General features: G+C 35.3%; 1 protein-coding gene across 1 annotated transcript; it reads right to left on the bottom strand.

Moving 5' to 3' along the window:
• Window positions 1-257: 257 nt before the first annotated feature.
• LOC113077617 (LON peptidase N-terminal domain and RING finger protein 1-like) lies at window positions 258-12,236 on the bottom strand. Its single transcript, XM_026249922.1, has 12 exons — window positions 11,507-12,236; window positions 10,203-10,318; window positions 9,593-9,715; window positions 8,057-8,239; window positions 7,717-7,942; window positions 6,559-6,667; window positions 5,555-5,669; window positions 4,932-5,053; window positions 4,097-4,255; window positions 3,846-4,008; window positions 3,191-3,343; window positions 258-1,821 (listed from the first exon to the last, which is right to left on the bottom strand). Exons 1-12 carry the CDS (start codon window positions 12,129-12,131, stop codon window positions 1,663-1,665), a joined length of 2,253 nt encoding a protein of 750 aa, XP_026105707.1. The 5' UTR covers window positions 12,132-12,236; the 3' UTR covers window positions 258-1,662.
• Window positions 12,237-13,584: the final 1,348 nt, after the last annotated feature.

The following is a 13,584-nucleotide window of genomic DNA, read 5'->3' as shown; positions in this document are numbered from 1 at the left end:
TTATTATCTAGTAATAGTAAGAATAATAAGAAATTAGGCTCCAGCATCCTTGTGACCATATATAGGTCAAATTGTTTATGTGATAGTTTTTAATTGTCAGTAAGAAGGAGAAAATGTATAATAATAAATAAATAAATTGGACTCCAGCATCCTGCAACCCAACATAAGACAATTGTTTTGGAAATATGAAAAATATTTAAGATGGCTGGATAGATGATGATGATGGTAATAATACAATAAACACATACAATGAAAAAGATGTGCAATTTATTTTGAAAATCGACAACTTAAATATTTGAGCAGAGCTGTAAAAAAAAAAAGATTTTTCAAAACAAAATGATTTACATACAACAAAGCCATAATGTGACATATTTTTCACACAGAAAGGATTTTGGCCAAGAGGCGAATTAATTAAATTAAACTACAGAATTATCTTCCATCAACAGGAATGCAAAAACCCAAGCATTATACCATAGGAGCAGAATGCAACAAGGTATTATAAGGCAAAAGTTAGTCTGCACACAACAAGCACCACACAGGTGAGTTAGCATTCATCACTGTCAATATGTAGAATGCTAGCTGGGTCTCCTTTCAGTATGGTGTTGGTTGCAGCCAACGATAGTTTGTTTTTCACTTGTCTACAGTACATCTGTCAAAATATTGCAAGTTTCCCTTTGTTTACACAAATAAAATATATCAATATCTCAGCAACATCTTAAAATGACTTCTAACGAATCTGACAAAGAGCAGCTTGTAACTAACAGAAACACTTGCAATATGGAGACAAGTTGTTAATGCGGCTTTGATTAACCAAAGTGAACCCACAGCAAATGAATGATACGTCTGAAACTAAACTACTGAGATATTTGGAAGTCCTAATCATTTCCCCCGGGAGAAATACATCTATGCTAAACGGTCTCATGCCGATCTCTGAGCTGAAAGCTTGAGACAGGATGGGAGAGTGTTCGCTTCATTAATGTCCATTACTGCAAAAGCAACACAGATGAATTCAGAAGTGCATCGTCAGTCTTCTCTCTCTTTTTTGTGCGACAATGACTTCTTGTGCGAAAGCTTGGCTAGATGCTTGGAAGCAATATTTCTGATTTTGTTTTTCCAGAGTATTAAGTGAAGAAGAAAATATATTCAAAATGGTCTTGCCTTCTGCCTCGGTGCCTAAAAATCTACCTTGATAAGTTGTTTTTGCAGATGCTCCCTGTCTACTTCAACACACAACACACACACATAAGCAATGGTGTGATCATGTTGAAAATGTTGGATGCTCTCCAGCAATATTTCTGCCTTTATAGCACTGTCTGGAGGCCACAAGCATTGGACGGAAATGTGATTTTAAGTAGATTGTTTCTCCTAAATGAGAACGGACAGGCTGTTCAGCAATAAATACTACAGGGATCTGCACAAAGACAAGATGTTGATGAACAGATTGGTAGAAAACAATGAAAAACAATTTGTTCTTAGAATTCTCGGCATGAATTACATCTATCCCCATAGGTAGAAATCTGTGTCTGGCTCTCAGTGGAGTCTCCCTAAATTCTCATTAGTTCTTCATCATTCAGCACCACAGAGTTTTTGCATGTTGTCCGGCAGAAGGACACAGACGTTAGCTGGTGGAAACAGAGTTCTGTGTGTGTTTGTGTGGAAGCTCTAGTTGCTGGAAAGGTTCTGCAGGTAGGTGAGGATGTGCTGGATCTTGACTAGACGTTCTTTTAGTGTTGTCATGGAAAGGACAGACAGCTGGTAACGTGGATCGACAGGAAGAACAGCTAGCAGCCACCAACAGCACGCCGGACCATTCGGTGTGGCCTTGAATACAAACAAACAAAATGAAGAAATAGGGTTAATGTCTTAAGATTAAGCTTATGTAAAGATAAAAGTACATTTAAGGAGACATATCCTAGAGATATAAGTCATATCTGTACTTTGTTGGTTCTCGGCTGATATCAGAGATTTGTATCTGTTATTACTGGAAATATATCAGCTGATGTTAGATATTTAATTGTGCATGCTCATTTCCTGTTGTATACTTAGATTACCTTCCCGTTGCCATCATGTGGTATTTTAGTATTATTTCTATACTATTATGGTTTTTATAATTATTACAAATGAGCTTTTATTTTTCAGATTAATTTACGTTTAAGTAATTACATGTGCTTTTGTAATTTTTATTATGTTAAATATATATATTTCTACTTAGCTTTATTTTAATTTCAGTTTTAGTAATTTTAGTATGTCAACTTAAACCTATTTTATTTTGGTTAGTCACAAAGGCAAAATGTTAAATTTTTATTAAATATACATTAGATGATGAAAAACGTAAAAAATTTAATGTTTTACTTCAGCCTTATTTTACTTAAAAACTATTTTTAAATAGTTTTAGTTAACAATAAAAATGATGCATCTAATTCCCACTAAGTTAATTTCCTTAAAACAGTTTTTTAAACAATTTAAAAGCACATTTAAATGTAATATTTAGCTAATCTCAGAATTTATTTCAATTTTTTATATTGTACCCAAAATGTTGTGATGCCTAGGATTGAAAACTACAGATTTTTTTTTTTTTTTTGACAAAATATTATTTAATTTTATATATCTGCTTCCAGGTTATCAGCCATGACCTAAAAGAAAACCTAATAATTCTCATTGATATTGGCTAGAATTGGTATTGTTCTTGCTTTAACCTTTTTACCTCACCATGTTTTGAGTTACACAGAACATCAAAGTTCTTTTATCTCAAAATATCAAAGACATTTTGATTCCTCATGACATGACCCCTTTTATATCATGCTTTCTTTTTGTAATATAGAAACAATGAGCTAAACTAAATACTGACGAAACTGTCAATCACAGGACAGGCCCTTCAAATTGACCATTTAAGGCCTGGCTATGTTCATGACGCTTACACAACCATAACCTCCCTCCGTTATTATTAAAAGTATGCCATCCCTATTCGGGACAACACGCTAATATGTTTACCAGACAGTGTGAGCATGTTTGCAAGAGCTGCCAGTTTCACTTCCGTTCTTTCTGACACATTTATGATGTAACAGCACTTATGCAAACCCAACCCTGAATGCACTTTAACCTACCTCCTCCTGTGCAGCCTGCTGTAGGGCAAAGAAAGAAGAGAGACAGGGCTTCTCTCAGTAGTACAGATTAAGAGAGCGGGAAATACCTGGATATCAGTCTCTCGCATTGGCATTGGCCCAAAATGCTGCAGGATCTGGTTCCGGAAGCGGTTCTCCAGGTTCTGGAACCATTTACGGGCCTGCTCGTACACCTGATCATGTAACACCTGTAGCTTGTCCAAATCCCCCTCATCATTGACCTACAATGCACAATGTTTTTTAATACTGTATCTTTAAGCATTCTTCTATATTGCAGTTATTTAAAAATCCAATTGACTATGGTGCTAAAATGTAAATAAATAAAATAATACAAATAATAAAATTACCTTATTGTTGAGCTCTGGAAACTATCATAACTATATCATAGAGAGATATTTTCCTGCATTCCTCTACATTACAGTAATCTAAAAGTCTTTCATATCCTCCAGACACTCGTAGTACAGTATCTGACTTTCATTCCATGCATTTTAATTTGAATCTCTACTTAGCAAAAAAAATTAAGTCTATAACTAAAACAGTTTTCTTTGATTTTTTTTTTTGTAATTAGAAAACTATGGTGCTAAAGTTGTAATAAATTTAAATAAAATAATTTACCTTATAAGAAAAAACCCTGAATGCTTAACAATAACACAGACATTAGACATTATTTTTCCTGCATTCCTCTACATTACAGTAATCGAAAAATCCATGCGATGTGCGTACTTTCATATCCTCCAGATACTCGATGTTGGCGATACAGTATCCGTCTCTCATTCCACGTGAGAGGACGCGAAACCTCTTCCCTCCGATTGTATCCACGACAGAGCGGCCATCTGGGAGGAAATGCACACTGCGGATCTGGAGCATGCAGCCGTAGTCCACGAACCTTCATATATCATAATATGAAATCAGCTACATAATCCAACAGACTTGATGCTTACATGGATCTCATATAACTCATATATCACACTTACCCTTTCTGGGTTTCGCTGATGCACATGCCGAACTGACGGGTCCCAGTTTCCATGCAGCGACGGATCATGAGACGGTATCGTGGTTCAAACACATGAAGGGGGCAAGGCACAGTGGGGTAGGCCATGGTACAAACAAAGATGGGCACATTTTTTGTTAAACTGGGGAAAGACAAATAACATAGAAAGAGATTGAGTGTGATTTGTTGATTAGATACAAGGACTTATGCAAATATCACATTTGTGACCCTGGACCACAAAACTTGTCTTAAGTGGCTCAGGTATATTTTTAGCAATAGCTAAAAAAACACTGTATGGGTCAAAATAATACATTTTTCTTTTATGTCAAAAATCATTAGGATATTAGGTAAAGATCATGTTCCATGAAGATATTTTGTGAATTTCCTATATAAATATATAAAAACTTAATTTTTGAATAATAATATGCATTGCTGAGAACTTCATTTGGACAACTTTAAAGGTTATTTTAGCAATACTTTTTTTTTTTTTTTTTGCACATTCAGATTCCAGATTTTCAAATAGTTGCAACTCGGCCAAATATTGTCTGATCCCAACAAACATTAATCAAAAGCTTATTTATTCAGCTTTCATGTGATGTATAAATCTCCAGTCCAGGTCCAGGGTCACATATCATATATCACATTGTGATATAATTCACTGAATTAAATACTTTACAAATGAAAGTTACATTTTTTATTTTTTTTCTAATTTCATTTGGAGGTAAAGATTAAAAACTAGAAGATTATGCATAACAAATGAATGTTATGCCTGGCATCAGTGCAAAAGCAGCTTCACATTACGTAGTGTGCAAACTTACTCTGAGAGCTCTTTTGTTTCCTCTGCATGCAGCTTCAGTCTCTCTGAATGCTCCTTGGATAGATGCTGCTTAATGATGTTATCCAGCACTTGTGTGATTGTGTACTTTCTGACGGCAAGATACTGTATGAGTGACCAAACAGAGGAGGAAGAGAAGTTGAAGAACAACAGAAATACAGAAAGAATTGGATTGGTTATGAATTTAAAAATTATTTAGAATGTAATTGAAAGTATGAAACAATGTATCAAAAATGCCATGTCAGTGCACGACAGTAAGGATGACCGAATGGCCTGAAGTCAGTGTGAAACTTGTGATAGTCTTGAAAGCCTTAGATGAAATGAACATTTTTTTGAACAAGATTTTTATGAATTATGAATAAATACAAATTAAAAAACAAAGCATATAATTTTTTTTTTTATTATGAAAATTTGTAATCCTTTTACATACTTATAAAAGATTATGGTGCTAAATCTTAAATAAATTAAGATTAAATAAAACAACACAATTTTATTAATTAATAGAAATGAATTCATAAAATGTACCTTTTTGAGTCCTGAATGCTATTAAAATTAACTGATTGTTGCTTCCCATGCAAATGCACAGTCTATGATTTTGAGACAAACCTCTTTCAGGCTTTCTTTGCAGAGAGGGCACTGTGGATTGTGGTCTAGACAGCGCTCCAGACAGTTTTTGCAGAATGTGTGACCGCAGGGTGTAGTGACAGGCTGATAAAACAATCTAGAAAAAAGACAGGAGATGAGCTGAGCTGAACACTGTCACTGACACATATATGAACCTGTCGCCTGGCAGCTGAGGCTTTTTAGTTTTTTTAGCATTTTTCTTTGTTCATTACTCTCATGTCAAATGTCAATGTTCATGTTCATGTCAAATTAATTTTGATAAATATGTCGCGCCTGACTATAAGTCGCAGGACCAGCCAAACTATGAAAAAAAGTGCGACTTATAGTCCGGAAAATACGGTAGTTTGTCTTCTATACATGCACTACGTAATTTATAATATAAGCTATTCTAAGACCTTGTTAACAACTGTTTTTAAAATCCGTCTCAAGTCCTATCACCAGTGGACAATGCCACAGTCTTCACAATATCAAATTAACTGTAAAAATTGAAAAAATAAATAAATAAATAACAGTCAAATTGTTGTATTTCCACTACCAATTTTGATACCAAAGCAGAAACTAATCTGCTACTTAACAATCCTTTTAAATCAAATCAAATAAAATGACGAATAAATCGAATAAAATTATGTTTCAGAAACGAACTCGCTATTAAATACATTCCTTTTAAAAGTCTCATTTTGACAAAATATTAACAATATTTAAATGAAATTAATTAAAAATAACTGAGAATTATGAAAGAAACAAAGTTTTTTCAGAAACTAATTTGCTATCAAATACATTCAATCAAATATTAACATTATAAAAAATATGTATATAAAAAACTACAACAACAAAAAAACAAACGTAGTTAAAAACTGAAAACTAGAGACATTTCTTTTTTTCATATTTTATTCTAAAGGCATATATGGATTACTTGTCCTTTCCTCCTTTACATTTTTTATTTGGCTTTTAGTCGATTTGACTCTAGAAACATACTCATTCCTCACCTCATACAGAGAGCGCATTCAAAATCATTGGGGTCCAGCAGGTCTTTTGGCAGGGTTCGATGGGACTTGGTTTCCTCTGTGACCACAGGAGTAGCAGCACTGCCAGTCGCTGAAGTAAAAATGTTGAACAACAGAGAGATGAGGACACCACTTTATTCAGGGCAAACTCAAACTGCAGACATTTTCAGCTGATGATAGTCAGTGTTGGGAAAGTTCAAAGTTCAGTTCACAAATTTTAAAATGAACTAGTTCAGTTCATAGTTCAAACTACAACATTTTGAACTAAGTTCACTATAAGTTCACAGTTCCAAAAATGAACTAGTTCATAGTTCTTTTTTTCCATATGTTGCTGCGAGCTATTATTTTTCAAAATTATTGCCACAGCCCATATAGAATCACAGACAGCAATTATTTTATCAATTTTAACAAAGAAGCTATGCGTCAGATTTCATCTTCATATCCAATTGTGAATCCTTATCCAACCAGGGTTTACATTAGCATTGAGGGGACTGCATTTCCCCATTGTTGCTTTAATGCTTTGTCTCCCATTCTCACCGACCTTGTCATAAACATTATAAAATTATTTTAAATGATCATACGCCTTCTTGCTACATGCTGCTGTCGCCTCGATGCCTTTTTTTTTTTTTTTTGATGACACGTCACGCATGCGGTGGACGGCGGTGCGACACTGGTGGCTGGTGTTGCCAGATTGGGTGTTTTTCCGCTACATATTAAGACCCGTTTACGGTGTGTTTTAGCCGGGTTTTCTATAGAAATCTGGCACCCTATTGAAAGAAGTTAACCTGAGAGAGTGTGCCGTTCACAGACACCAGAATGAACGAGTTCACAGTAACGTTCATCAGGCATTAATAAAGCACGTTCAGTTCACGTTCGCCCAAAATATGAACGAGTTCATGAACTATCGTTCAATGAACGCGTTCAGGCACAACACTGATGATAGTAAAGCACAGTCCCAGTGGAAAGCAAACTCAAAAACCGGAACATTTTACAGACATATAATATATGCTGGGTGAGGGTTTTATTATAATCATTGGAGAACCACCAGCTAAAAATGTTCAGATGTGCAGTCACTAAATTATTTACATGGCTTTTCAACCTTGTGTTTGCATCATGTACTCGTCGGGATAGATGACTTACCTACTTGCTTCTTATATTTACTGCTGTGGCTGTAAGCCACGCCAGGCCCTGCTTCAGACACAGACAGCTTCCTTTTCAGCAGCACCCCTTTTTCTGGGTCACCCAACTGGGGGGCGGAGCTAACTCTTTTAAGCCCCTCCTCTACTGCTCCTCCTATCCCGTGAGCACGAAGGGAGTGAGCTCTGCTCAGGACAGAGCGCTCCAGACTTTGAGAGTGACCTGGTTTCTGCAGACATGGAAAAATTAGGAGTTAAAGTATTAAGAGCTGCTAATGACACTGTCAACATAAGGTCTTTAAAGTTAATTTAATGTACAAGGTGCTAAAGGGGGACCTGCTTACCTCTGTGGTTGTAGAGGGCAGATGGGTAGATCCTGCTGGTGTGACAGACTGGTGGGGGGGTTGCAACGGGGTCTGATGGTTTTCCAGAGATTTACTGCGCAAATGTGAGGAAGTGTTGTGGGTTGTCTCTCTCAAACCAACCTTGACATTATCACAGGCTGGAGCCAACATGTCATGCAAGATCTAAAGATGAAGAAGAACAAAAATATGTAACAGATCAGTATAGAACAAAAAGGCGTTTTAACAGAGTATAGCTAAGAATGTATATTCATATATACAGTACCGTTCAAAAGTTTTGAGGTCAAGATAGTTTTTTATGAATTGTATTCAGCATGGATGTATTTGTTTTATGTCAAGTGACAGTAAAGACTTTTATAATGTTATGAAAATGTATATTTCAAATAAATGCAGTTTTTTTTACGTCCTATTCATAAAACATTTCTGAAAAAATGTATCATGGTCTCCAAAAAATATAACTGTTCACAACATTGATAGTAATAAGAAATATTTCTTACTACAATCAGTAAAAGCCAATGATCATGTGTAGTAATGGCTGCTGAAAATTCAGTTTTGTCATCACAGAAATAAATTAGATTTGACACATATTAAAAAAAGAAAACAGTTATTGTAAATGTAAATAATATTTTACAATATTACTTTTTAGTGTATTAATGAGCAAAAAAAAGTGCAGCCTTGATTACTTCTTTCAAAAACATTTTAAAAATGTTACTTCTTTCAAAAACCTTTAAAACAGTTATGCAAATGTATAACAGTTATTTAAAATGTTGTACACAACAAGTTTCGCTGCAATTTATTCAATAACAGACAAACAGATCACAGGAATTAAGTGCTGCTAGCTAGTGTTTATGCCTCAGAACTGTTATTAAAGACACCAGTCTTTATAATGTCTTCGAGAGATCACTATGTATCCTTTAAAATAGCTCTCAGTCTTAATGTAGGCCAAAGAAAAGCACAAAAATACATCAGAGAGTGTGTTTTAAGCCTCCTGTAAACACACACACACACACACACACACACATACACACTCACAAAGATACACAGGTCATGAAATGTACATAGCGCACTTTCTTTGTCTTTCTGTGTGTTTAGGCTTCACCAGTAACAATTATCTTACATAATTTAATCATGGTCCATAACTGATAATATGAAACAGTTTGGCCACAGCACATTACAATAAGTTGACATTTAAGACCACAAATAACTAAAACTGTATCTTGAACATAAAACAGTATATATATTCCTGAATAAACAAAATACAGTTAATCTGATCATCAACATGCTCTCATATTAGATCACCAAAAGTAGCAAATATAATAACATAATACTATGTATAATAAAATATTCTATATTTGAAATGATGCCCTAGCTTGTTTCACCAGTCACTTGAGGATGTTTTGTTTACTAAATTGTCAACTTAGTATTTCAATACAGAAATAGGAAATGGTAACGTACTGAAGGCCAATTTTTATTATAACACCAACTAATTTAAACTACAAAAACAGAAATTAAACTCACCAATTCCACTTCTCGTTTGGCCTGATGGAAGTTTTCATCCAATGCCAAACACTGAAGGAAGACCTGCAGAGATTCATCTACATGACCCATCTCTTGGAGAATTTTTGCTTTCTGGAAATATCCCTGTAAGAGACAGACAAATCAGAATGAGTTTAGCTTCCAGTAACAGTCCTGATTTAGATTTTTACTGATTTGATTCTGAATTCTGATTCTGTTTTGGGGTTAATCTGACTAGAATGGGACTGAGAGTCATGTTAATGGCCTGAAGGCTAATCACAGAGCTAGAATTGGTGCACGATTCTCACAGTGCATTATGGGTATTATGTAGCCATGGAGCATGCACCATTTGTACACTTGCTATTGCTGTGCATTTTGGGATTGAATGAGTGCACTCGATAATACCAAACAAGATTACGGACACCACTGAAACTGTCTGTCTCCTCATGTAGTGCCTTATTTAAGAGTATAGGGGTGATTTCGGAGTAGAGTGAGTTGCAATCACCTGCTTTTAAAGCAATAATCCAGATATTATAATATTTGTAAAAGCGTGCTGATGTACTGGGAATTTGCCATCTGTGGTGGTATGTGTTAGGAAAATTAATTGATGTACCTCTGGGGATGGGGTAGCAATCAGGCAGGCCTCCCAGTTTTCTAAAGCCTGACAGTACTGTTTCAGTCCTCGGTGAGCCTCGGCATGGCACACCCGCACCCACACATTACTAGAGTCTGAGAGAAAGACAGAGACAGTGAGAGACCTCAAAATCACAGCTTTAACTACCATTTCTTTAGGTCTGTCTGACAAGCATTATATTAATCATAATACTTGACATGGCATAGATTCAATGTGTTAGATCAGTGGATCAAGGAGAGACATTTGGGCACTGAAATGCCACAGGAATAAAGGGAGAGAGGATGTGACACTACAGCACTGCTTTTTTTTTCAAGGACAAATGAGGACACAACAGAAGAGAAAAGACTGCCACACTCTGATTACTCTGCGACATATTCAGAACCAACACTTCTATCAAGAAATGTAACGCAGATAAAATGTGACAAATGGTCATCAAAGAAGATTTTTGTGTAGACGACCGCAAACTTTGTGACATTATGTAGCAGTTAAATAACTTCATCATCATCATCAAATATTTCCTGGCAACCAACACTTAACAATGAGGATATGATGAAAGATTTTCATGAATCAACAGTACAAATAAAACACATGTGGTAAGTTGGCCCTCTCATTATACATAATGTAAATGAAAAAAAGTTAAAACAAAACTTTTACAGAATGTATATAACTTATATATAAGTGACATTAATGTAAAATATTAAATCAAATAATCTATTTAAAATTGTGCTTTGATAGTTTAATTACATTACTGAATATCCAATGACAGATATTGGGATTCCCAAAGGGTTTCATCTGAATTCATCTGAAATGTTCGGATAAAATACATTAGGTAGACTATAAATGACCATTTTCACTATGACATTGGAGCTTGTTCAAATTCCAGCTGTTGCATTTTTAGTATTTAGGCAACAGGACATTAGACAACCTTTAGGCATCTTTCTGTTTAACAGACACCTGAACATTGCGGCTATTACATACTGTTCTACTTGTTATTATCAAACTCAGTTTGCCTCGGATTACAAAACACGACCTGCCTTACACAACGCGTGCAGAGTGCGCATGCGCACTGCGAACGCGTCAGTTACATGATCCCTGAGGGCGGGGCTAATACATAAGTTATGGCTGTCAATCCAAATGTTGGTCAGTGGAGCTCTGCACACCTCGTACCCTTTTAATAAATAATATAAGTTGTGACCGGCGGTGTTATGACCTAGTAACCTTGGTCATAGCATTGTTGTCAGATTAGTAAATATATTTAGACACAGTGAAGGATGTGAACTTACCAGATTCTAATAATTGATTGGTTAGTGCAATAGCATTTCCGTAGTGTTTACTCTTCAATAGGCTTTCAGCTTCCCATAAACATTTAGTTCTATCCACGTCTTCAGGAAACCACTTCTCTAAAAGTCCACATAAGATCACATTCAGTCGGGGTTCCCCGGGCCTCCTCCTAATATCTTCACTGCACAGTTTACATTTAGAAAAAGTACTATGCTGTAAACATCTCCTACAATAAGTATGTCCACAAGTCACCGTCACGGGCTCGGCTAAGAAACTATGACAGCCAGGGCAGTCGAATTCACAATCCTGAGTCCAGCTCGGCTCACTTTTCGTTGAGGACTCTTCTGATTTCTTCTTGAAGTTGCGCAGAACGCATCCGACTAAACTGCTCAGCTGGTCCGGCCGGACCGGACCATATCGGTGAGCCACGGAAAACATATCGACAGCCTCTTTAAGACGATTTTCCGAGGCTAAAGCATCAGCTTTGGATAAAACAAGTTGACGGTGATCGAGGTGGTCTTGCTCGTCCCAGTCGCCTTCTGTTTCAGATGCCATAAAAAACCTTCCGTTTTCCTCCAAAGCATATTCTTGGGCTAGTCTTTGCAACGGCATACCTGTATGTGACATTCACAGATACGCCACAAAAATAATAAATACAATGTCAAAGCATTCTTACAGTTATCGGTACAAGAGAACCTACTGACTCGCGCTCCTGAACATACCGTCGTTATGTCTGTGTGTTACGTAAAATTATAATCACGTGCGCATCAGCGAGCGATTCTATTGGCCACAGAGGCGCGTTACAAAACACAAAACTTTTGAGTTTTGTAACGTGCGCTTGGGACTAGCGAACAATGGAATTAAATTCAAAGATGTCAGTGTGTCATCAATCACCAGCGTGTTAATAAATTTATGCTGCGTGTTTTATTGAAGAAAAAAAGGGAAAATGACAGGACAGGATATCCCCTAGTGATAATATCAGGAATTGTGATAACGCTTCAGTGTTTGATGAACTGATGTGCAATTGCTGAGAGAAAGGAGATTGGTAATTTCCTGTGTCAATTGTGTTTTTGTGTTGTCTAACATATAGGTTGAACGTCTGGATCTTTGTTACTCAACGGTGTTAAGACTGTAGGAATGTCGGTCATGTAATATATAGGTCATCGCACATACGTAATGACATATTACACAAGAGATGAGTCTGCTGAAATTTTCCCCTTACAAAACATCTTCGGCCCATAGATCATAGGCGTCTGTTATCGTGGGGAAAAGATTTAGTAAAATTGGATTTTTCGTTTTTTTATTCTGGCTTTATTGCTGTTTAAATTACATTTAGCCATTTGATGAAGTTAATTTTTAATAGCTGTATAAAGCAGTGGCGTTGGCGTTAGGTGATGTTTTAAAACCAGGAGGTAGTTATAAAGCAGTTATATGTGTATGTCCCTGTTACACTTATGTTGTCACATTTTCCTTGGTAAATGCATATTACATAAAAAGAAAACAAATATAATTCTATTGATTTTATTAATATTGTGTGTGTGTGTGTGTGTGTATATATATATATATATATATATATATATATATATATATATACACATACATACTAATTATATATTTCATAGTGTTTTTGTGCATCTTTATTTTTATTCCAAAATAACAATTAAAGGGAGTAACAATTTGAAAATATTCTGGAAACAGTTTAAAATCAGGTTTCATTAGTAAAAATTAGTTAACTACTTTAATTAACATCAACTAAGAATAAACAATGGCCTACTTCTACAGCATTTATTAATCTTAGTTAATGCATTGTTAAATGCATTATTAAAATTACAAGTTATTTGTTAACATTAGTTTATGCACTGTTAACTAACATGAACTAACAATGAACAACTGTATTTGTAATAACTTATGTAAACAAATAGTAATAAATAATGTAATAAATGTTCATTATTTGTTCATGTTATTTAACACAATAAATTACACCAATATTTTTTTATTTATTTGTGAACTTGAAATCAGCTGTTCTTTTAGTAAACTTATTTTCGGATCATCGTCTTAAAAGCTCTGTAAACAATGCTAC

This window comes from Carassius auratus, unplaced genomic scaffold (assembly GCF_003368295.1).
Source record: "Carassius auratus strain Wakin unplaced genomic scaffold, ASM336829v1 scaf_tig00022917, whole genome shotgun sequence".
Classification (NCBI taxonomy): Eukaryota; Metazoa; Chordata; class Actinopteri; order Cypriniformes; family Cyprinidae; genus Carassius; species Carassius auratus.
The sequence above is the reverse complement of the archived record's forward strand: the minus strand, read 5'-3'. Positions and strand labels throughout refer to the sequence as shown.